The sequence below is a fragment of the Somniosus microcephalus genome, chromosome 9, assembly GCF_052327205.1.
Source record: "Somniosus microcephalus isolate GS21.2 chromosome 9, FLI_Smic_1.0, whole genome shotgun sequence".
Taxonomy (NCBI): domain Eukaryota; kingdom Metazoa; phylum Chordata; class Chondrichthyes; order Squaliformes; family Somniosidae; genus Somniosus; species Somniosus microcephalus.
Genome location: NC_140995.1, coordinates 107,646,005 through 107,672,242, shown reverse-complemented (window position 1 = coordinate 107,672,242; position 26,238 = coordinate 107,646,005). Strand labels below are relative to the sequence as shown.

At 44.3% G+C, this 26,238-nt stretch overlaps 1 protein-coding gene across 1 annotated transcript in view; it reads left to right on the top strand.

Moving 5' to 3' along the window:
- The window catches only part of slc30a2 (solute carrier family 30 member 2), a 100,385-nt gene that overhangs the window by 16,863 nt on the left and 57,284 nt on the right, over nt 1–26,238 (top strand). Inside the window, exons 2-3 of the mRNA XM_085996220.1 lie at nt 13,870–14,078; nt 17,636–17,782. Of these exons, the coding sequence (XP_085852346.1) occupies nt 13,870–14,078; nt 17,636–17,782 (356 nt within the window). The remainder of the gene's footprint in view (nt 1–13,869; nt 14,079–17,635; nt 17,783–26,238) is intronic.

Below are 26,238 nucleotides of genomic sequence, written 5' to 3'. Positions count from 1 at the left end.
GCCAGTATATTACCCCCAATCCCGTGATTTTTTATCTTGTGCAGTAATCTTTTGTGTGGCACCTTGTCAAATGCCTTTTGGAAGTCCAAATACACCACATCCACTGGTTCCCCTTTATCCACCCTGTTTGTTACGTCCTCAAAGAATTCGAGCAAATTTGTCAAACATGACTTCCCCTTCATAAAACCATGCTGATTCTGTCCGATTAAATTATGCTTATCCAAATGTCCTGTTACTGCTTCCTTAATAATGGACTCCAACATTTTACCAACCACAGATGTTAGGCTAACTGGTCTATAGTTTCCAGCCTTTTGTCTACTTCCCTTTTTAAATAAGGGCGTTACATTAGCAGTTTTCCAATCTGCTGGGACCTTACCTGAATCCAGGGAGTTCTGGAAAATGACCACTAATGCATCTGCAATCCCCACCGCCACTTCGCTCAAGACCCTAGGATGTAAGCCATCAGGTCCAGGGGATTTATCCGCCTTTAGTCCCATTATCTTACCGAGTACCACCTCCTTAGTGATTTTAATTGTGTTTAGCTCCTCCCCCCCTATAGCCCCCTGTTTGTCCAGTGTTGGGATATTTTTAATGTCCTCTACTGTAAAGACGGATATAAAATATTTGTTCAGTGTTTTTGCCATCTCCATGTTCCCCACCACTAATTTCCCGGTCTCGTCCTCTAAGGGACCAACATTCACTTTAGCCACCCTTTTTCTTTTTATATAACTGTAGAAACTCTTGCTATCTGTTTTTATATTTTTTGCTAGTTTACTTTCATAATCTATCTTCCCTTTCTTAATTAATCTTTTAGTTATTCTTTGCTGGCTTTTAAATGCTTCCCAATCTTCTATCCTCCCACTAGATTTGGCTACTTTATATGCCCTTGTTTTCAGTCGGATACTATCCTTTATTACTTTACTTAGCCACGGATGGCTGTCTTTTCTTTTACGCCCCTTTTTCCTCAGTGGAATATATTTTTCTTGAAAGTTGTGAAATATCTCCTTGAATGTACACCACTGCTCATGTACCGTCGTCGGACTTCCAAATCTTTTAGGCAGGAAGAATGTTATAAATCTCATCATTCATCAAGAAACTACTTGTGAAATAACGCTGGACGGCCAGCTGGTGGCGCCGTCCAAGGAGTATAAATACTCGGGCGTGGGCCCACCTTACCAGGGACATTTTGTAAGACAAGGAACTAGTGAAGTACAACTAGACCTCCATGTTCTGAAACAAGTTGATTAAAGCCTTGCTTTATGCTCAAACGAAGTGCGTAGTGAGTTTTATTACATCAATGGTCAGCGCAAATCATGTTTCCACAATCTTTTGCGCTGGTTTAAAAAACATCACGCAAGAAGCCGGCCCCGCCCACAAAACCGGCCATGCCGCCAGATCAAATTAATCACCATGGCAAGTTTCCACTAATTACACCCGTTTGCAGGACTTTGAGGAGGGACTTAAAGTTAAGCTGGGTTATTTTAGGTGCAAGGACATTAATAGGCACCTTTTAAAATCTTTCAAATATTAAAAAAAATTAATTTACTAAGAAACTGACTACTATACAATAATGAAATTAGTACATGGTTCGGAATAGTCTGTTTTAGTCATTTTCAGTGATTTAAAATCGGGTTACTCACAGGTGATGAACTAGTCACTCTTATTACAAATGCTTATTTTTTGTGATAAACCCATTTTCACCTGTAATAATAAAACTGCACCAGGTTACCACTTAAATATATCAAAGAATATTTTTTAATGGAAGGGAAAAAGCCCAATTGCTTTCTAAAACGCTGCTGATTGCCCTGGTTCATGGAAGATTTTATGTTTGTGATTATGCAAATGTGTTTGAATGGAAACTGGAACCATAAAACCAATTCAGAAAACTAGTGCAATTTGCGCTTGGATTGCCAATTGCACCCAAAGTGGAAACTCTACCCTTTTATATTTATATATAGCATTTCTCATGTAAAAGGACATCTCAGAACACTACAAGGTAGAGAGGATGAGGGAAAAGGTTGGACTAGGACCTGCTCCTGATTTTCTTTTGTTTTTCAAATACAAAGGCAGGAAGAAAATCCTGAATCCAGTATTACAACACTAAAATTGTGGAGCGAAAAAGTGAAACAGGTGCAATGTAGCGAAGACTGGACAGAATAGATGTAAAAATGGAATTAACGATTACATAAAAGTAAAACTGTACGCATAACTTTACATCAGTCAGAATTTATTGGCACCTGGAGAGCTTTTCAGTAAAGTCAAATAATCTGTAGCATTAATGTTGTGACGTGTACTCTGCTATTTATGAAACTGAGAGCAGTTTGAGATGCAGCAGAATACATCGATATATATGGTTCAACAAGCTGTCAGAGTGATTGATGAATAACTGCTGTTGGTGTAAAAGCATGAATGAACTGGTGATAAATTACTGTACCCAATGACTGTGTAGCAGTGGAAAAAGATAAGGTGTTCATCAGGCATTTATTTTTTTGGTCAGCTGGGTGTCTGAACCTGGCATTTACAGACTGTTATTCTTGCTAAGCTCAACAGCCATGTCTTATTGCTATATAGGTTCTTATCCTTGCTGTTCGTCTACAGATGCTTTGTTTTAAATCAGATACCAACCCATTGTCAGCTGTGGCTCAGCTGTTTGTCTATGAGTCAGAAGGTTGGGGGTTCAGAGTTCCACTCCAGGGACTTGAGCACAAAAATCTAGGCTGACACTCCAGTGCAGTGCTAAGGGAGCGCTGCACTGTCGGAAGTGCCGTCTTTCGGATGAGACGTTAAGCCGAGTCTGCCCTCTTGGGTGGAGGTAAAAGATCCTATGACACTATTTCGAAGAAGAACAGGGGAGTTATTGCTGATGTCCTGGCCAATATTTATCCCTCAATCAACTTTACTAAAAAAACAGATCATCTGGTCATTATCACATTGCTGTTTGTGTGCAAATTGGCTGCCGTGTTTCCTACATCTCAATAGTGACTACACTTCAAAAGTACTTCATTGGCTGTAAAGCGCTTTGGGACATCCAGTGGTCGTGAAAAGCGCTATATAATAATGCAAGTCTTTCTTTCTTTATGATTTATTATCCTCTTCATTCATATCTGTGAGTGGCTGAAGGAAAATAAATACATGATATTTGCCCTATAAAAAAAGTCAAAACAGAATTTTAAATGACTTGAAAGAATGCAGTGGTGCTGGTAACAGTCACTGAAGTTTAAAGTGTGATACGAAAGCATTAATTACCTGCAGTAGTACCCATCGAAGCATATGCCACAAGCACTTCATAACAATGTTCAGATGTGAAACCAAATGCCTAGGGCATGCAGAACCTTTCCAGTCAAGCCTGCTGCTCTGCATCCCTCATTACTTACTACACCACAAACCACTTAAGAGTTACAAGTTCAGTCTATGAAGCTGTGGCTGTTCAGATATGAGAGCTATTCTATCACTGCACCAGTAAGCAGGCCCATAGAGGACAAATTCTTAAATCTATTACCACTGTAATGAAAGCAAAATACTGCAAATGCTGGAAATCTGAAATAAAAACAGAAAATGCTGGATATGCTCTGACCTTTTGTCAGAATCACTGTAATGAGTTTGTCAGTATGTTCACCTAAACTGCATCCAGGATAGGTTTCATTTAACAGACCCAACAAGCATGGTGCTAAGGAAAGTTTGAAATTTTGCCAGCTACAGGAGTTATTTATTGTTTGCTGGCATTAATATTTGTTTCATACGGGTCAATATTCAATGAGAAGTATAATGATTAGGCTTTTTTCTCAGTTCTGACGAAGGGTCTTCGACCTGAAATGTTAACTCTGTTTCTCTCTCCACGGATGTTGCCCGGTCTGCTGAGTTTTTCCAGCGTTTTCTGTTGTTATTTTGGATTTCCAGCACCCGCAGTATTTTGCTATCGTATAATGATAAGGAGCTGTTTAAACATTTTTGATCTTACTGAGTAGTGACCCATTATAGATGGTCATGTGAACAAACTGCAATCAGCAGCAAAAATTGGTGTCAGTGTCACTGCCTCGGAATCGGGGGGAAATTAACATGAGAAAAGATATTCAAATGTTTTTGGTTACAAAATCTAGGGAGATTTTGATTATTACAAGTACAGTGGAAAAGGAGTCACCTTTTCAGACACAGGAATTGTTCCCTGTACCTAGTTTAGTCTGGCCTAGTGATGCTACCTGATTTCTACCTCCCGAAGATCTAAAATTTGAAATCAATTCTGACAAACAACAGGTACTAAGTATGTACCTTGAAGAAGGAACTATATTCTGCAGCCCCTGTATACTGCAGTACCAGTAGTGACCACCCCTGTATATAGGCCTGTGCAGTAACTTTGTATAGTAGTTCCAGTTTTGTCTCCATTCAGTAAACACCTGTTATAACCAACTTCTGCAGTCCGTGTCTCAATTACACACGGACGTTACACTGGCGACGAACAGCTCCGAACTTACCTACAGTTCTGCACCACCTCACGGGGATCCATCCCTGAAGCGAAGTTGTTAGAGGTCGAGGCCAGAAGGAAGAAATCCAAAAAGAAAAAAAAACAAACAAACAGAAGAAACGGGCGTCGACCGTGGGCAACCGCCCTCTGATTCATCGAATTCGAAGATTTGCAGGAGAGGCTGTTGAGAGCTGGGCTTGGTTATCCAGTCTATGGTGTTCCAGCTAATCGGGCTGGTGGCAGGTAGTACACTGATCCTTCCTGGGCTGCGGCGGGCTAGAGCTCAATCGGGTGGCTTTTCAATGGGGCCAAGCAGCGTTGTCGGGAAGAGGAGAGAGAGAGAGGGTGGAGCACACAGGGCGCGGCCGGTGCTACAAAGCCGGGCAGCGTACAGGCCCGAGAAGAGGGAGGAAAGTGTCCCATAGGGTCTGCTCTGACGACGGGAACAGTAATTAAAATAAAAGAAATTAGAAGCGCAGAAAGCCGCGAGGAGCTGCAGTTTGCCACGGGGACCACGGAGAGCGGCGTTGGCAGCAGCGCAGGGGAGGAAGTGCGCGAAGACCATAGGGCGTCGCCATCAAGGCATAAAAACGCCAGCAACAGCGCTAGCAGCAGCGGAAAAGACAGAAAGCGCGGGAGGCGCCATCTTAATCCAGCGGGGAAGAAGGCAAAGCGCAGGAGGCGCCATTTTGTTCAATCGGGGAAGAAGGCAAAGCGCGGGAGGCGCCATCTTAGATCTCCAAGATGCCGAAGACTGGCAATATCACTGCCTTCGATAATGCAATAGAAGACTGGACCACGTATGTGGAAAGAGTCGAAGTATATTGCAAGGCAAATGAAGTAGCCGATGAGAAAAAGGCATCGGTACTACTAAACTTAATGGGCGCAAGAACGTACGGCCTATTGCGGAATCACTCCAGTCAAACCGATGGCGAAGAGTTTTAACGAAATTGTTGATATCCTACAGGAACACCTAAATCCTACACCGCTGCTGATAGCAGAAAGATTTAAATTCCACAAGAGAAATCAGCATAAAGATGAGAGCAATGCTGATTACCTTACGGAACTATGCAAGCTACCAAAGCACTGCCAGTTCGGAGCAGGACTGGCAGATACCCTACGGGACAAATTTGTCTGTGGACTCCTGAGTGAAGGAACCCAGAAGAGGTTACTCTCAGAGAAAGAGCTGACGCTAGATAAGGCTTTCAGCGTGGCAGTATCGTACGAAGCAGCAGCAAGGGGAGCTGCAGGAATACAGCAAAAGCCACAGGAATACGGCACCCATGAAATGACACGGGGATTTGAAAAATGTTATCGCTGCGGCAGAACAACCCATGACCAGAAGGACTGCTGCTCCAAGGACAAAACACGCAGGCAATGCGGAAAGATGGGACACATTGCATGAGTTTGCAGGTCCGGGAAGAAGACTAACGACAACAATAAGACTACTAAGGAAAAGTACAGGAAAGTACAAAAGATGACGGACAGTAGTTCCGAAGACCAGAAGAGCGATAGTGAATCCGGGAACAAGAGACTAAGCTGTCTCAAACTACACAACGTAATCACAAAAGAGGATCACCGAACCATTTGGGTCACCCTCACGATAGCAGGGTCCCAAGTCAAAATGGAATTGGATACAGGATCAGCCCTGACCGTCATGAATTGACGAGACTATGAGCGGCTATTCTCACACATACCCTTGAAAGACACATCCATTGTCTTGAAGACATATACAGGGCAGAAAGTATACCCCAGAGGGAAAATAAGGGTGCCTGTCGAATACAATGGCAAGGAAATACAGAAATTGTATCTGTACATACTGCAAGATGGTGGACCACCATTATTGGGGCGTGAATGGATCAGAAAGATAAGTTTAGACTGGCACTCCATTCAGGCACTGACGGTGGCTGGTAAAAAGGATGACGACGTCACACCTGGACGATTGTCAAAAATCTTGGCTAACGCTAAAGAGGTATTTCAACAAGAACTGGGAACTCTTAAAGGCGTAACCGCCTCGATAAAAATAGAAGAGAATGCAATTCCCAAGTTTTTCAAAGCAAGACCGGTACTGTATGCAATTCGCCCAGCCGTCGAGGCAGAGCTGGAGAATCTGGAGAATGCAGGCGTGTTAACTAAGGTAGACTGGAGCGAGTGGGCGACACCCATCGTTCCTGTCATGAAGAAAACGTTAAACAATAAGTCTGAGGAGCCAAGGAAGGTTCGCATCTGTGGGGACTTCAAGGTGACTGTGAACCCAGTCCTTCACACAGTACAGTATCCTCTTCCGAGGATAGAAGATATTTTCGCCTCACTATCTGGAGGGAAACGTTTTACAAAAATTGACCTAGCGCAAGCATATTTGCAGATGGAGGTTGAAGAATCCTCTAGGAAATATCTCACGATAAACACTCACAAAGGTCTTTACCAGTATAATCGACTGGTATTCGGAGTTGCATCAGCTCCGGCTATATGGCAAAGAGCGATGGAACAAGTCCTGCAAGGGATTCCGGGGATTCAGTGTTACTTGGACGACATCCTAGTGATGGGTGAAAATGACAGTGAATACCTTGCCAACCTAGAGCAGGTGCTCACTAGACTAAGAGAACATGGGCTACGAGCCAATCGCCCCAAGTGTGAGTTTTTTAAGAAACAAATATCGTATTGTGGCCACGTGATTGATGAAGAGGGGTTACATAAGTCCCCTGACAAAATTGAAGTGGTAGTTAAGGCTCCAGCGCCTGAAAATGTGCCGCAACTGAGGTCATTCCTCGGATTGGTGAATTACTACCATAAGTTTTTGCTGAATTTGTCCACAATTCTGCACCCACTGAACGCCCTGCTACAAACTGGAGTAGCATGGAAATGGAGCGATGAATGTAAGCGGGCCTTTCAGAAGTGTAAAGGCCTGATCACTTCAAGAGAAGTATTGGCTCACTACAACCCATCACTACCGATAAGACTGGCGTGTGATGCGTCTCCCTACGGCGTTGGGGCGGTACTGTCACATAAATCCCTTGATGGTTCAGAGAGGCCGATAGCTTTTGCGTCACGCTCGTTAACTGCAGCCGAGCGTAACTACGCCCAGATTGACAGAGAGGCCCTCAGCCTGGTGTGGGGGGTGAAGAAGTTCAATCGCTACCTGCACGGACAGAAATGTACTCTACTAACTGATCATCAACCTCTTGTCTCCATTTTCAACCCTAAGAAGGGCGTCCCGATAATGACAGCACAACGGCTACAGAGGTGGTCCCTTTTCCTAGGGGCACACCAATATGACATTGAGTACAAAGGAACTAAACAGCATGGGAATGCTGATGGATTGTCACACCTACCGTTGCCGACGGTGGAAGAAGCACCTGCAGTGGATCCTGTGGCGATATTCCACTCGACCATAGTCAAATGTCTACCTGTGACGAATGCAAACATAGAAAAGGAAACATGAAATGACCCGACACTCTCCAGGGTCTATGATTTAACGGTGAAGGGATGGCCAGCAGATGGCGAACCACTGTTGCCAGCATTCTCGCCGAGAAGAGAACAGCTGTCAGTGTGCCGAGGAACCTTGATGTGTGGATCCAGAGTCATAATTCCACCCAAATTGAAGGATAGAGTGCTCAATGAGCTTCATGAGGGTCATCTGGGAGGGGTAAAAATGAAGAACTTAGCCAGAGCGTTTGTGTGGTGGCCGGGAATCGATAGAGAAATCGAAGAGATGACCAAGAGCTGTACAGGATGCCAGAAGGTCCAAAACGCCCCACCACAAGCCCCTCTACATCCATGGGAGTGGCCCTCATCTCCATGGCAAAGGGTACACATTGATTTTGCTGGTCCATTTATGGACTCGATGTTTTTAATTGCGGTGGATGCACATTCAAAGTGGCCAGAGGTAATAAAAATGTCCTCAACCACCACAGAAAAAACTATCACAGTCTTACGAACCATATTCGCCAGAAATGGGCTGCCTGAACAGATTTGCTCCGACAATGGACCACAGTTTGTGTCTGAAGAGTTCCGGAGGTTCTTAAAGAACAATGGTGTTAAGCATTACACATCCGCTCCATATCATCCAGCCACCAATGGATTGGCTGAGAGGTTCATTCAAACATTCAAGAAGGCTATCAAGGCAATGTGTAATGAAGACATACCCCTACAACACAAGGTGGATAACTTCTTGTTTGCCTACCGGAATGCGACACATGCGGTTACCAACCAAACTCCAGCCATGATGTTCTTCAATCGAAGACTAAGATGCCGCTTGGATTTGGTTAAGCCAAACATCAGAAGAGATGTGGAGAACAGGCAGTTTCAGAATATGAATGAAAGGCCAACTAGGAGTTTTAAGATAGGTCAACCAGTTTTGGCCCGGGACTACCGCACAGAGAAATGGCAGCCAGGAACGATCTGCACACGGCAAGGACCTCTAATATATACCGTGGACGTTGGAGAGAGCATTGTAAGACGCCATGCTGACCAGATTCTAGAGTCACTGGAAAACGTCAAATCTACACCACGATCCTATACACCTGGTGATGAAACCGAAGTACCAATTGCATCTACTTCAGAATCAGTGATATTGGAAGCAGACGAACCAAACAACGACGTTGATCCCGAATCAACTTTTCCAGAAGAACCTGATACCCCAAAGAGGCGTTATCCGGACAGAATCAGGAAGCCTCCTCAAAGACTGAATTTATAATTGATTAACTTCAGCTAATGTATATAGCAACTGTAATTGTAAATATGTTATTTAATTATTAATCGAATGTTATGTACTGTTTAGCTAAAAGGGGAGGAATTGTAGTGTATGTACCTTGAAGAAGGAACTATATTCTGCAGCCCCTGTATACTGCAGTACCAGTAGTGACCACCCCTGTATATAAGCCTGTGTAGTAACTTTGTATAGTAGTTCCAGTTTTGTCTCCATTCAGTAAACACCTGTTATAACCAACTTCTGCAGTCCGTGTCTCAATTACACACGGACGTTACACTAAGGAGAAAGATCACCGAGCAGTCAAATACATACCATCACTATACTGCTACAGAGTCCTATATTACAATTCAACCTATTTCTCAACACTTCTGTCTTCTATTCATGGCTCAAAGAGTTTCCAATAACCAAAACTTGTGACCTTATATATGTCATGTGCTAGTTAGCATGTTGAAGTTTCACAATTAATCTCTAATTGCAGCATATTGCTCACTGGAGACCACATGAGATGCCCACCCTTTTCTCCGGTCTCTTCTGAAAAGTGAGAAATATCACTCCGTCAGACCAATACATACAGATTAAAACTACTTGGTCAGATTTATTTACAGGTTAAATACACAGAAGCTAAATCATAAAGGAAGATACTGAAATTGGAGAGTACTTTAAAACGATAACTATAAAATCAGGTGTTTATCCTTTACACGAGCAGTAGTCCTAATTCCTAATGAATGCCCTTTTATTCCCCTTTCCTTCAACCACCCATCTAACCTACTTTTAAATGTTGACATGGGGGTAAATTTTTATCTTGCTACCCAGGTATAAAACTGGTGTTGTGGATCTGCTGCCCGTTATAGAAATATTGATTTTCATTTCCAACAAAATCGATGGAATTTAAATTTAGGCAGTTTCTATAATGAGCGGCTGATCCGCAACGTTGCTTTTCTGCATGAGCAGCAAGTTTAAAATTTACACCATGGCCTCTGCTTCAATCGCCATCTATGGTAATACATTCCACAGCATCACAAGCCTCTGTGTACCAGGGTTTTTGCTGCTCTCTGTCCTAAATCTCTTGCATTTAATCATATCTATGTCCCCTTGTTCTATTGTCTGCAAATTTGGCCACTAGTCCTATTAGTCCGATATCCAAATTATTAATGTACACAGTGAACAGAAACTGTCCCAGGGCGGAAACCTATTTCCAACCACTCTGAGAAACTGGCCTTAAATTCTGGGGATAATTTTGCCAATGGGGGTGCGTTGGAGGCGGAACTGCTGCTTGTCGGGTTTTAGTCCCGCCTCCATCGACTTGTGGCCAACCCACGCTATTTTCCCTTCATTGACTTTGTTAAGCTCGCCCAGCGGGCTTAGCAGGCCAATTAAGGGGAAGCTGGTTACAGAGAACATCAGCGTATGACGTTCCATTGGTCAAAAACTTTTGACAGATGAATTGTCATCATTTAGCAGCTTTGAGAAGCTGTCAAACACTGACATTATCTGTTGTTTGGTGAATTCTTGTACTCAAGACTCACCAAACCTATTTTCTGAGCAGAAAACAGATGGCTGTTGCATCGGAGAATGCAGCAGCCATACTGTCATCTCTGCCATTGAGATGCCGGAGCCTCCAGATCCCCAACGATTGAAGCCTGCAGGAAGAAACAAAGGTAAGTACGCTTTTTCTAACACTTTTCACTCACCTCATATACTTACCTCTCTACACTTGCACCCATCACTCACCTCCACAGCGCACTTTTCGAACCCTCTGACCCCTGCAGACCCACTGCTTGCCTTGCTGACCCTGGCAGGGTTTCCCGACATCGGGAAGCCCGAACCTCTGCTGGAAAAATGGGGATAATCCTCTTAACTGCCTGTTAACTATGTGTTAACAGGCAGTTAAGTGGCTGTAATCCCCTTCCCGCCTCCAGGAGACGGGACCTGGCGCGGGTCGGGTACTCGCCTCCTGGGAAGATGGTACGGAGGCAGGTTGGGGACGGGATGGGTACCCGCCCCCAGATTCTGAACTTTTTCCCGGCAGTCCAGCCTCCAAACCCGCCTCCCCAGGGCTGGCAAAATCGCCCCCCTACTCTCTGTTTCTGCCCTTCTAGACAGTTTGTAACCCAATTTGTTTCCCTCCCTCCAATTCCATACCCTTAATCTTCTCTATGTGGTACTTTGCTAAAGTCCATGCACACCACACTCTCTGCATTGCACCCATCCACCATATCAGTTACCTCCTATCTGGGTTCCTTCGATCTACTGTCGCAGTTACAGAGGCCGATTGGGAGAGCCCCAAGGAAATTTCCAGTGGTATACCCAACACTACGCAGTTGGGCAAATTCATATCCACAGCTAAAATGCCAGAGAACACAGACCCATAGCAACTAGTTGAAATTAAGTATGTCAACAAGAACACTATGAATAAATAAAATAGTAAAAGCACCATCTACCTTTGGAGAAGTGGCACCTGTTCAAAATATGACACTTGCCTTGTTGCAACATGTTACCACAAAACTACAAACCAATAAAATATTTGTTTTGGTAATGGATACATCTAAATCCAGATTGATCTGAATTGATCTAATTTAAATTCCTTCTTTGGATTAAATGTTCATTCGTTGGATTAAATGTTCATTCGTAACGGGTAGTCAGTCTCACAATGTACACAAAAAGTAATACTTTTAACCTCTGTCTCAAAGATGCAGAGTACATTCACATAGACAAATATTTTGAAGATGGCAGGACAAGTTGATAAGGCTGTTAAAGGTGTATACAGGATCCTGGTCTTTATAAATAGAGGCATAGAGTATAAAAGCAAAGAAGTTATGCTAAACCTTTATAAATCACTGGTCAGGCTTCAGCTGGAGTATTGTGTCCAATTCTGGGCACCACACTTTAGGAAGGATGTCAAAGCCTTGGTGAGGGTGCAGAGAAGAATTAGTAGAATGGTACTGGGGATGAGGGCTTCAGTTATGTGGAGAGACTGGAGAAGCTGAGATTGTTTTCCTTAGAGTAAAGAAGGATAAAAGGGGATATTTAATAGAGGTGTTCAAAATCATGAAAGGTTTTGACAGAGTAAATAAGGAGAAACTGTTTCCACTGACAGGAGGGTCAGTAACCAGAGGACACAGATTTAAGGTAATTGGCAAAAAAAACAGAGGGGAGATGAGGTGAATTTTTTATACACAGCGAGTTATGGTGATCTGGAATGCACTGCCTGAAAGGGTGGTGGAAGGAGATTTATTAATAACTTTCAAAAGGTAATTGGATATATATTTGAAAAGGAAGAATTTGCAGGGTTATGGGGAAAGAGAAGGGAAGTAGGACTAATTGTATAGTTCTTTCAAAGAGGCGGTACAGGCACGATGGGCTGAATGGCCTCCTTCTGTGCTGTATGATTATATGATAATGTACACCAATACATTATATTCACTATTGCATGTGGTGAAAGGGATGAGCACTCAAAACAAATTTTGAACATCAATGAATTCCAATAACACCAAAATACAGACTGACATTTAAATAAACCCACTTGAATTTGGGTCAATTCATTCCTATTTAATTGTGCAAAGGATATATTTACAGATGTTTCTGTAACATTTTTTAAGTTGCATCACAAAGGTTCCTTTCAGGTCTGGTGTTGACAATGCAAGTCTCAGCAGAATGATTCTGATAGATGATTTTTCTTCTAAATGTTATGACTGATGCTATCCAATGTTTCTGAGTCACAAGTAGTATCGAGCAAACAAAATGGCTTCCTCCAAGCTACATCTGCCTCATACCACTAGTACTAAGCTAATATATTGGGTGTGGGGGGGGGGAATTTTCCTCTGAGTTACTCCCCATTTTGGGGCAGTTAAATGAGCAGAATGAGTTCTCGAAGGCTACTGCCTCAAATCCACCCTAACAAAAAACTACATTCTTCTCCCAAATAGCTGCCCCCTTTAAAACCCCATTGATGTGTTTATCCCCCCATGTAGATGAGTCAAGGGGCCGAGGCCAGCCACTTCAACTTATGCCCATCCATCATAGCCCTAAACCCAAAATTTCAGAATTTAGGGGGGTAATTTTAACCTAACCCACTCGACGGGCAACTGACGGGACTGAATCGGCCGCTTAGTTGCCCTTCAGTATCTCCTCCAATTGTCGGCATTCATGTGGAAGTCTTGGAAAGCTATCTGATTACAGGGAGCAACACAACCAATCCCAATCCCAATCCCATCCCGCCTCTCCCCATGTCCATACGCACACTTCCAGTAGAAGTCGCTGGATAGTGATCAGGAGCAGGGACCTTGGTGGATTTTCCCCATCCAAATTCTGGGGCACTGTGACCAATTATAACACACTACATAGCTCATGAACCTGTTTGCACAGCCTGCCACCATGATGTGGCTTACTTTTTAGTATACCACTAGCCTATAAATCTCCAATTTATGTAGGTTTGTATGTATGTTTGCAAGTATGCATATGCTGAGTAGATACTATGTAAGTTGATGGATATCTGTGGTAGAGTATAATTTAGTATTTTATGGAAAAAATCACATTAAGCATAGATACCTTTGTAATTTGCTTGAAAATCTGAACTGATGAACAAATGTAGAGCTAAACAAATATGAATTTACATAAAATAATTTCAAATATACGAGATTTACATTCTTTGATCAATATGATTATCTCAGTTAATCAGTTTGCTTTCCTTGCATTGCAGCCCCTTTTCCACTTCAAAAGAAGCCTACCCAAATTACCCATTTGACAATCAAAATAGTGCCAACTCTATTGAATTGGAGAGATATGCAAGTCAACACTGCCACAGCAGATCTACATCAGACATTGAAAACAGAGAAAAACTGCAAGCGAGAAAGAAACTCTACATTGCTGCCATTATTTGCCTGATATTTATGGTTGGAGAAGTTGTAGGTGAGTATTATGTACATGTTGTAAAATTGAGCTCCCGGTTTTATTCAATTTTCCACACTATCTTCTAAAAATACCCTCACCCGTTCATAGACATCATTAGCTGGTGCGGGGCAGGACCATGACAAAGTATCCCAGGCTTACCCTGGATGTCCAAAACAATGCTTTCGGTAAATGGCTGAAACATCCTACATGTGAGAGGAAAATTTACCACCAGAGATTCACCCCTAGACTCATTCACATCCATCACTAGGAAAAATCAGAAGCATCCACCAATACTACACCCAGTCACATATAATAGATTGCTAGGGAAAGTAGATACATATTCACCACTAGACTGTCACGAATTGGACTCACCATCACTATAGCCCTAGAGAAAATCGCATACTAGCTCCATGGTCTCAACGTGCTCAGTAATCATGTTCCACATAAAATTCAGTCATTTCTGTCAGTATTTATTCTTATTTTCCTTAATCCTGTTCCTATCCTGATATTCATCTTTTCTTAAAGATCCTGATAAACACAGCATTATCAAGGGTATGATAGCATCGTGGTTATGTTACTGGACTTGTAATCAAGAGGATTGGACTAATAATCAGCAAATGGGAGTTTTATACCCACCATGCCAGTTTGAGAATTTGAATTCATTAAAAAAAAAAATTAAATCTGGAATAAAAAGCTGGAATCTGTAAAAATGATGAAGCTGTAAGATTGTAATTTTTTTTAAAAAACAGTTCACTAATGTCCTTCAGGGAAGGAAACCTGCTGTCTTTACCTGGTCTTCCCTATGTGTGACTCCAGTCCAACACTAACATGGATAACTCTTAATTGCCCTCTGAACTGATCCAGCAAGCCATTCAGTTGTATCAAACGGCTACAAAGAATAAAACTGGACAGATTGCTCGGCTGTGACCTAGCCATTGAATCAGGTCATGGCTAAGGAACACCCAGCTGAGTCAACCCTGCAAAGTCCTCCTAATAAATATCTGTTTATGGCACCAAAGTTGGGAGAGCTGTCCCACAGACTAGTCAAGCAACAGCCTGACATACAATAGCAAAACATAGTCAGACTCACAGAATAATGCCTATCAGCCGATCACCTTCCCTGGGTATGGACTATTCTACTTGACACTGCAAAGGTTGTGGGCCCCGACAATACTCAACTGTAGTGCTAAGGACTTGTACTCCAGAACTAGCCACACCTCCAGCCAAGCTGTTCCAGCACAGGTACAACACTGACATCTAACTGATAATGCAGAAAATTGTTCAGGTATGTGCTGTCCACGAAAAGCAGGACAAATCCAACCCGGCCAATTACCTATCTGCCTACTCTCAATCATCAGCCATGTGATGGAAGGAAGCATCAACAGTGCTATCAAGTGGTACTTACCAATAGAATCATGTGTTTTTTAAAAATCTTGTGCAAGTTACATTTTTTGACACAAATGGCATTATTGCAATGCATGTGTTGTCCTTGTGTTGTATGTTGATACACAGTGGGAAAGAACTTGCTTAACAACATTACTGGGAAGGTGATGCCCCTTTAACTCTTTATGTGCTATGGATGAAATAACTTAATTCTCATCCTTGTTTTCAAATCCCTCCATGGCTTCGCCCCTCCCTATCTCTGTAATCTCCTCCAGCTTCACAGACCACCCCCCCCCCACCCCGAGATATCTGCGCTCCTCAAATTCTGTCCTCTTGCGCATCCCTGATTATAATCGCTCAACCATTAGTGGCTGTGCCTTCTGTTGCCAAGGCCCCAAGCTCTGGAATTCCCTCCCTAAACCTCTCCAGCTCTCTTTCCTCCTTCAAGACACTCCTTAAAACCTCTCTTTGATCAAGCTTTTGGTCACCTGCCCTAATTTCTCCTTATGTGGCTTGGTGTCAAATTTTTTGCTTTCTAATATTCCTGTGAAGCGCCTTGGGACGTTTTACTACATTAAAGGCGTTATATAAATACAACTTGTTGTTGTTGTTGCTGTTAAATCGGCACTGTGACTGTCAGGCTGTGAGAGACACAATGAGTGTATTCATTAGGCAACCCTCTCTCTGATTTTGGGCAAAATTTTAATCTTATAGAGAGCAGATGCCTCTTTAATATTCTCTTAAATTCAAAAGGACATTAACATCATGAAGATTACTTTCTTTAACCAAGGTAGCAGAACATATTAAAAGTTATTAAAATATACAATCAGTTTCACTATGTGAGTGCTCAATAGCACAATGTTGCAATTGAGCAAAAAGATATAGGCCTAGAAATTCAGTTGCGTTTGCGCCCACTTATTGGCTATAAAGTGGTTTGCGCCTAAAGTTTTTTACCGCCCGAAATTCAGATGGACCCTAACATCGGCGTTAGCCGGTAGCGCTGCGCCAGCACCGATGACGTCATCGGTGTGCGCAGCGCCCCGGTTGCAATGCTATTCCGGCCCGATGGCCAAATTCAGTTGCGGCCGCCTCGCCCGTGGCAGCCGCAAACAGCGTTTGTGAAACGGGGTCTTGCAGCTCCGAAAGGCCGGCGCATAAAGGTGGAGCGGCGGCCGGCCGCTTTCCCGGCGGCCGCCTGCCCGCACCTCCCTCCCCGGACTCCTGCACCACCCCCCCGCGGCACTGATGTCTGTGTCCCGCTAGCCCGGCACTTCTCCGTGGTGCCGGGCTCATTTGCCGGGGGAATCCACCGGTGATCTGACGGCTGCAGGCAGCTCCTCCTTAAGAGAAGGAGGAGGCCTGCAGTACCCCAGCCTGCCGCACCGCATTGGGTGCCGCAGCGGGAGCTGAACGCCTGAAAGTGACATTTAACGCCCCTAGCGAGGCGGCCAAACCCTGCAATAGCGCCCGCCGCCGTCTTGGCCCGTCGCAACTGAATTTTAGGCGGGCGCTACGGGAATCCTGGCGAGCGCTAAATTTCGGGCGCAAAAGACCTGGCGGGGCCATACCGAATTTCTAGGCCATATTTTTTTACATGGATGGTGAATCCTGTTAAGTGAACTCATTTTGCCATTGATTAATATCTGCACATAGTTACAACCTACCAGTTTAAAATGGTTTAAAAGAACATTCTTTTCTGGTGCTGCTAAAAATAACCAAATGTTAAATAAATGTTGCATGATTTTTCCTAAATGGCAGGCTCTGTGATATAAACCCTTTGCAGATTGGAAGTGACCGTGGCTGAAAAATGATCCACTGTGAGCTACAGTGTGTGGTGTGTGATGTGTGTCTTTAAACCTTTTGCTGAAAGGCTGGAGGTTTACACTGATTGTAAATGGGCACGTTTTGCTTGCAGACATTTTTTTTCCAGCAGTCATTTCATTTGTGCTTTGAAGCTTTTAGCACCTTGGTTATTTTGATTCGACCCTATTTGCAGTTGTAATATGTAAAACATGTTGCGATGCCGCCGCAAAGAATGATTCACCTATTATGGTTCGTAATATAATGGCTGCCTCAACAGAAATCCTATCTAGTACATTCGCTATAATATAAGTCCTGCTGTTACACGGCTTATGTATAGCTTCCTAAATGACATTAAATAAAGGGTTTGCCTTGTTTGTTTTCCCTTTCAGGTGGCTACTTTGCTCACAGTTTGGCCATCATGACAGACGCAGCGCATTTACTGACGGATTTTGGCAGTATGCTAGTTAGCCTCTTTTCGCTTTGGATTTCCACACGTCCTGCCACAAAAACAATGAACTTTGGTTGGCATAGGTCAGGTAGGAGAATTTTTCTTCACTGTATATTTAGAAGTGGGTGGATATTTGCAAAGTTTTTAAATAGACAATTAATGCAAATAGAAGAACAAAGATCAGGTTTGATGAAATTCTCTTGTTTCTATTTAACAGAATTAATTTAATATAATAGTATCTCAAATAATATATGAGTTGCTTCTCTCTATATATTTCCCCAAAATTGTGTTGCAGCTACTTTCTTATATTGGAAGTTTTTATTAAATCCTTTTATTCTGTGGTGAAAAATTTGCATCACAATATTTATATGTATACTTTTGACCAAATACCTGTTCCTTAAAATCGTGTCTTTAGAAGACATCATCCTGGATCAAATACTTTGGCTTAAGATTTTTATTGAAGACACCAAATGCTATTTTCAGAAATATAGGTTTCTGTTACTATTGCAGATAATGTGATGTGTTTTTATTATAGTTGTCACATTTGTACTGACTCTTAACATCTATGGAGTGTTTAGTTTTTACTAAAAGAACTCAGCACCAATGTAAAATCAGATCTTATCTGTAGTGTATGTACCTTTAAGAGAGAACGACTTTTACAGCTCCTATATACTGTAGTACCGGCAGTGACCACACCTGTATATAAGCCTTGAGCAGGCAACTGTACTGTTAGTCTTCAGACTACCTTCCTCCAGTAAACACCTGTTGATTGTTAATCTACAGCCTCCGTCTAGTTATTGAAGAACACCATACCTTAAGATTTACGGATTCAACAGTGGTGACGAGGTCGATTCGAATCTACCTGCAACTCTGCATTTCCTTCCAAGGATTCGCTCTGGGAGGGCGGTGGAAGAAAGTCGAGGCCAGAAGCACGGGCGTCGACCACGAGCAACCGCCCAGTCATCCGGCAGAGAGAGTGAACATCACAGGGGAGGCTGTTGAGAGCTGGGCTTGGTTCTCCAGCCACGACAATCCAGCAACAGACTGGCAACAGGTACAGCGCAGACCCTTCCCGGACAGCGGCGGCTGGAGCCGACCGATGGCACAGAAAAGGCCGAGCAGCGTCGACGGGGTAAGAGAGAGGGTAGAGCGCACAGGGGGCAGCCGGGAGTTGAAGACCGAGCGGCGTCGACGGAAAACAAAAAGAGAGAGAGGGTAAAGCACAGCCGGGGTTCAGGACCAAGCGGCGGCAACGAGAGAGGCGCACAGGAGAACGCACAGAGCGCAGCCAGGGCTCAAGGGCGGAGCAGCGTCCACGGGGAAAGAAAGGGAGTGCGGGAGACACCATTTGAGCCGCGGAGAAGAAGGGAGAGCGCACCATTTGAGCCACGGAGAAGAAGGGAGAGCGCGGGAGACGCCATTTCTGAAGCCGCAGCGGAGAAGAAGGGAGAGCGCGGGAGATGCCATTTTAGAAAGTCTAACCACACCCAGGGATGCCGAAGAGTGGCAGTGTCACTGCGTTCGACAATGAAGTCGAAGATTGGGCGACATATGTGGAACGCATTGAGGTGTACTACAAGGCGAATGAAGTGCCAGATGCCAGGAAAGCACTGGTTTTGTTGAATTCCATGGGTGCAAAAATGTATGGCTTACTGCGAAACCTAATAACCCCAGAGAAGCCAGTGGATAAGGATTTCAAAAGCATAGTGGAAATCCTACAGGACCACTTAAACCCCACACCGCTGCTGATAGCAGAAAGATTTAAGTTCCACAAAAGGAACCAGCAGAAAGACGAAAGTAATGCTGAGTATTTAACAGAACTGCTCAAGCTATCGAAAAACTGCCAGTTTGGAATGGGACTAGCAGATACGTTAAGGGACAAGTTTGTGTGTGGGCTTCAAAGTGAAGGAACCCAGAAACGGCTTCTATCAGAAAAGGATCTTACGCTGGACAAGGCTTTCAGCATGGCAGTATCATAAAAAGCGGCCGCACGGGGCGCTGCAGAGATACAACGGAGACCGCAAGAATATGGCACCAATGAAATGTCATATGGAGCAGGGAAGTGTTATCACTGCGGCAGAACAACACACGACCAGAAGGATTGTTGGTTCAAAGACCAAGTGTGCAGACAGTGTGGAAAAGCAGGACACATAGCAAGAGTCTGCAGGTCAGGGAAGAAAACCAGCAGCAAGAAATCTCCACAGGAGAAGTACAAAAAGGTACATAAGGTGACGGAGAGTAGTTCAGACGAACAGAAAAGTGATACAGACTCCGGAAGCAAGGAGCTGGGTTGTCTGAAACTACATAATGTAATCAAAATGGAGGATCACCAGACTATCTGGGTCACGCTCAAGATAGACGGAGTCCAAGTGAAAATGGAATTGGACACAGGATCATCCCTAACAGTCATAAACCGAAGGGACTACAAGCAGCTATTCTCACATATACCCTTGAACGCTACAGAGATTGTCTTGAAGATGTACACGGGGCAAAAAGTCTACCCCAAAGGAAAAATAGCGGTGAACGTGATATACAAAGGCCAGGAAATACCAAAAATGGACCTATATGTATTGCCAGATGGAGGACCACCACTACTAGGACGTGAATGGATCCGGAAGATACAATTAGATTGGCATTCCATACAGGCACTGAAGGTTGAGGCCAAAAAGGATGACGACGTCACACCTGGACGGCTGTCAAAAATGCTAACTGACGCACAAGAAGTGTTCCAGGAGGGACTCGGAACACTAAAAGGCATAACAGCGACGATCAAAATAGAGGAAAATGCAAGCCCAAAGTTTTTTAAGGCCAGACCGGTACCTTATGCGATCCGCCCAGCCGTTGAAGCAGAGCTGGAAGGTTTGGAACGTTCAGGAGTACTGTCCAAAGTGGACTGGAGCGAGTGGGCTACACCCATCGTTCCTGTAATGAAGAGGTCGTTGAGTAATACGCCTGGGGAAACAAAGAAGGTCCGCATCTGTGGGGATTTTAAGGTGACAGTGAACCCAGTCCTTCACACGGTACAATATCCGCTTCCACGGATTGAAGATATTTTCGCCTCGCTATCTGGAGGTAAACGCTTCACTAAGATTGATCTGGCCCAGGCGTACCTGCAAATGGAGGTAGAAGAAGCCTCGAAACAATACCTCACGATCAACACTCATAAAGGTCTCTACCAATACAAGCGGCTGGTGTTCGGGGTAGCATCGGCTCCGGCTATTTGGCAAAGGGCAATGGATCAAGTCCTGCAAGGGATTTCAGGGACCCAGTGTTATTTGGACGACATCCTGGTCACGGGCGAAAATGACAGTGATCACCTCGCCAACCTGGAGAAGGTGCTCACTAGATTAAAGGAATATGGGCTACGAGCTAATCGCCACAAGTGCGAGTTTTTCCAGAAGCAGATCTCGTATTGTGGCCACGTTATTGATGAAGAGGGGTTACATAAGTCCTCTGAAAAGATTAAGGCAGTAGTCAATGCTCCAGCACCGGAAAATGTGTCACAACTGAGGTCGTTCCTCAGGCTGGTGAACTACTACCATAAGTTCTTACCACATTTGTCTACCGTATTACACCCACTGAACACCCTACTGCAACAGGGGATACCATGGAAGTGGAATGACGAATGTAAACGAGCTTTCCAGAAGTGCAAAGAATTGATCACATCAAAAGAGGTGTTGGCCCATTTCAACCCAGCACTACCAATTCGGTTGGCGTGTGATGCATCACCCTATGGTATTGGAGCGGTGCGCACAAATTCCCAGACGGGTTGGAGAGGCCAGTAGCCTTTGCGTCTCGGTCACTAACCTCAGCCGAGCACAACTACGCCCAGATTGACAGGGAGGCCCTCAGCCTAGTATGGGGAGTAAAAAAATTCAACCACTATCTGCATGGGCAGAAGTTCACCTTGCTGACTGACCACCAACCACTTGCCTCCATCTTTAATCCAAAGAAGGGCGTTCCGGTGATGACTGCACAACGGCTACAAAGATGGTCCCTTTTTCTAGGGGCGAACCAATATGAAATAGAGTATAAGGGCATGAAACAGCATGGAAACGCTGATGGGCTATCACGCCTGCCACTGCCTACTGTGGAGGAAGCACCAGCAGTGGACCCTATCGAAATATTTTATTCGTCGATAATTGAACGCTTGCCAGTAACGAACGCGGATATAGAGAAGGAGACCCGAAATGATCCGACACTGTCTCGGGTATATGATTTGACGGTGAAGGGATGGCCAACACATGGCGACTCACTGTTGCCAGCATTCTCATCCAGAAGAGAACAGCTGTCAGTATGCCAGGGGACAGTGATGTGTGGATCCCAAGTGGTAATTCCACCCAAGTTAAGGGAGAGAGTGCTCAATGAGCTTCACGAAGGCCATCTGGGAGGGGTGAAAATGAAAAGTCTTGCTAGGGCTTATGTGTGCTGGCCGGGGATCGATCAACAAATTGAGGACCTAACAAAGAGCTGCTCAGGATGCCACAAGGTCCAAAATGCACCACCACATGCCCCTCTACACCCATGGGAGTGGCCCTCCTCTCCATGGCAATGGGTGCATATTGATTTTGCTGGTCCATTCATGGACTCAATGTTCTTAATAGCAGTGGATGCACACTCGAAATGGCCCGAGGTGATCAAAATGTCCTCCACCACTACAGAGAAAACGATTGCAGTCCTACGGACCATATTTGCCAGGAACGGCTTGCCAGAGCAGATTTGCTCTGATAACGGACCACAGTTTGTGTCCGAAGAGTTTCGGAAATTTATGAGAAGGAATGGGGTAAGGCATTACGCATCCGCCCCGTATCATCCAGCCACAAATGGATTGGCTGAGAGGTTCGTACAAACCTTTAAAAAGGCAATAAGGGCCATGTGCGATGATGACATTCCACTACAGCATAAGGTGGACAATTTCCTGTTAGCCTACAGAAATGCGACACATGCAGTGACCAACCAGACCCCGGCCATGATGTTCTTTAACCGAAGGTTGAGATCTCATCTGGATTTGCTCAGACCAAATGTGCGAAGAAATGTTGAGGATAAGCAATTCCAGCACATCAATGAGAAGCCGACAAGGGGCTTCAATGTAGGACAACCAGTCTTGGCCCGCGACTACCGAACAGAGAAATGGCAACCCGGAACGATATGCACACGGCAGGGGCCACTAATGTACACAGTGGATGTCGGGGAGAACATTGTGAGACGCCACGTCGACCAGATCCTAGCGTCACAGGAATGAGTCAACCCCATGTCTCGCGTACCTGGGGATGAACCCGACATACCGGTAGCATCTACCCCAGAAACAGTAGCAGCGGAAACTGATGAACTAACCGACGAAAGGGGGCCAGAATCGCCTCCGCACCAAGAAGACACTCAGGAAAGGCACTATCCAGAAAGGATCAGGAAGCCGCCCGAAAGACTGAATCTATAAATGGACTATTTCAGTTAAATGTGCATGTTAAAGTGTTAACTGTTATTTGAATGTTATGGGTACTGTTAATCTAAAAGGGGAGGAATTGTAGTGTATGTACCTTTAAGAGAGAACTACTTTTACAGCTCCTGTATACTGTAGTACCGGCAGTGACCACACCTGTATATAAGCCTTGAGCAGGCATCTGTACTGTTAGTCTTTAGACTACCTCCTCCAGTAAACACCTGTTGATTGTTAATCTACAGCCTCCGTCTAGTTATTGAAGAACACCATACCTTAAGATTTACGGATTCAACATTATCAATACATATTTCAGTCTGAAGGAATAATGAGGGTTGTTGACTGCAGGAGGATATTTTAGATGTGAGGTTTTATAAGCAGACAAATTGATCCTATTTAAAATATGTATAGAATAAAACATAATGATTGGGACCCAAGGAGAATCTGTCAAGATTAACACTGCCCTGGTTTGATGGGCTGTTACCTGTTAAAAAGGTCAAATTGTAGAGATGTGTGTAGAAACTTTGGGGTTATTTTAACCCTCCCAAAACGGGTGGGTTGGGTGAGATGTAAATTTTAAAAAAAATCTCAAACCCGACCCCAACCCACCTCCAAACCGCCCACTTCTGGGTTTAATGGAGGAGGGACGGGGTGGGCAACCAACCTGCTCCTGGGAGGCAGGTTGGTCATTTAAATATAATGAGGCTGGGAGCCTCGCATTTAAACTATTTTACAGGTTTAACCCTGGCCGGCTGGGTTTCCCAGGCCTTGGGAAACCTGGCAGCTCAAGAGAGGCAAGGACAGCTTCGGGGAAAAGGTAAGTGCCTTTACAGCACTGCTTGTGGGCCAAGAGGAGCAGGAGCAGGAGTTGGAGCAGGAGGCCCCCCCCCCCCGACCCCACCGCTAATGAAACCCGCCCCAGTCAATATCGGGGCCTTTGTTTCTATACGTGAAGAAACAAACAGAAATGACCTTTTGAAGTGTGGGCAGATGGGCCGAGGTTCCAAAATCAAAATTCTGTCCTTAGATTTGAAATTACAGGCAGTTCATGTTTAGCCGAATCCATTCCAATTTATTGAACTACACCCCCAAAATGCTCAGTATGAAAATATATATTGAAAATGCAACTAACAGTGGAAGAGTACACTGAGGCAGAGAGTTTCCTTTCACAATAAGTAAAAATATGGGCATACACAGCATGCTATAAAAGCCTAGGATTTAAAAACATTTGATAATTATTTCAGGTTGCCATCTCACCACTGAGTTATAAGGTTGTGGGCTCAATTCTGCTTTGAAACATCAACAAAACCAGATTATCTGATCATTTATCCTATTGCTGTTTGTGGAACCTTACTGTGCGCAAATTCGGTCCCATGTTTGATCATCGAGCAGGGCAGTGGGATTAACTGGATAGCTCTACCAAAGAGCCGGCACAGGCACGATGGGCCAAATGGCCTCCTCTTTGCTGTATCATACAATGATTAAACTTCTTGTAACACTGAGTTGTATGCATGGGGTTGTGCACAAGACACTCGCTGCATGGTCACCTTCTTCCATTGGGCCTGAGCAGCTCCCTTAGCCTTAGATGCTCTGTCTCGCAACACTTTCTCATACAACAGAAGGTGAAAGGCACAATTGCAGTGGAGCTCAGTAATACCTTGCACATAGTAATTCAAAGTTCAACGTGCAATGAGTACTGCCAACAAAAACCCTACATTAGTTCATTTGCAAATTCCTGGCCCTGGGAAGGGGGTGGTTGGGGCATGTTGATACTGTTTGAGGGTGCTCAGATATTTGCTGCCACCTTCCTAAATGTGTTCTGCTTAAAGGCCATGGCTGCGCATAGCCACAGAGGGAGGACCAGGACAGGCAAGAGACCAGTCATGCTTAAGCAGTTCACCCACTATAAGGAGGAGAAGGCCCTCACTATTTTTGGCCGACGATCTGTCGAAGAGATTGGCAAAGGTGAGTTTGGTGGTGTGGTGCCACCACTCAACAAGTATCATTCATTTATTATCCTTTCCACACTCACTTTCTTAATGCTTCCCGGTGGGGTTACACGTGCTAAGCAGCTGTACGATGCACAAAGTGCCTTATGATCTTATGTCTCTTTGAAGGCATTACCTTGGGGTCCACCATAAATCTTCTTTTTCCTCTTCCTACAGGTTCTTCCCAAGATGAGGCAGGAGCAAGTGGCACTATGGACCCTGGCACACCACAGCAGCTGATGTATAGCACTGCTTCCGCCCCAGCAGCAGCACGAGCATTAGCTAATGGCACCCAGGAGAATTTAGGCAGTAAATTCAAGGAAGATGCACTGGGAGCACAAGTAAGGTGGAGCAAAAGTGGAAGTGACATACAGGAAAACAATTTGGCCAGTCTGTGAACCCATGCCACATGTAGGGACAAAGGATTGTTATCATACTGGGCCGGTCTTCATATGGAGCAAGAGACATTTTTCACATCACTTGAGCCCTCCATGAGTAGCAGCAGGTGGAGAATGTGCAGTAGTATGTGATATAGATGTATGTGAATGCACGAAGCGTAGTAAACAAGGTAAGTGAGTTGCTGGCACAATAGCCACATGGGAATGTGATGTTGTGGCAATAACTGAGACCTGGCTCAAAAAAAGGGCAGGATTGGGTATTAAATATTCCTGGTTATAAGGTGTTCAGGAAAGATAGGGAAGGAAAGAAAGCAGGAGGTGTGGCAGTATTGGTTAAGGAGAATGTTACAGTGCTGGTGAGAGAGGATGTCCTGGAGGGGTCAAGGACAGAATCTATATGGCTAGAGTTAAGAAATAATAGAGGTGCCATTACACAACTAGGTGTATTCTATAGACCACTAAATAGTGGGAAAGATATGAAGGAGCAAATTTGCAGAGAAATTACAGAGAGGTGCAAGAACTATAGAGTAGTGATAATGGGGAACTTCAACTATCCTAATATAGACTGGGATTGTAATAGTTTAAAGGACAGAGAAGGGGAAGAATTTCTGAAGTGTGTTCAGGAGAACTTTCTTGATCAGCATGTTTCCGGCCCGACGAGGGAGGAGGCATTACTGGATCTGGTTCTGGGGAATGAGGTGGGTCAAGTGGAGCAAGTGTCAAT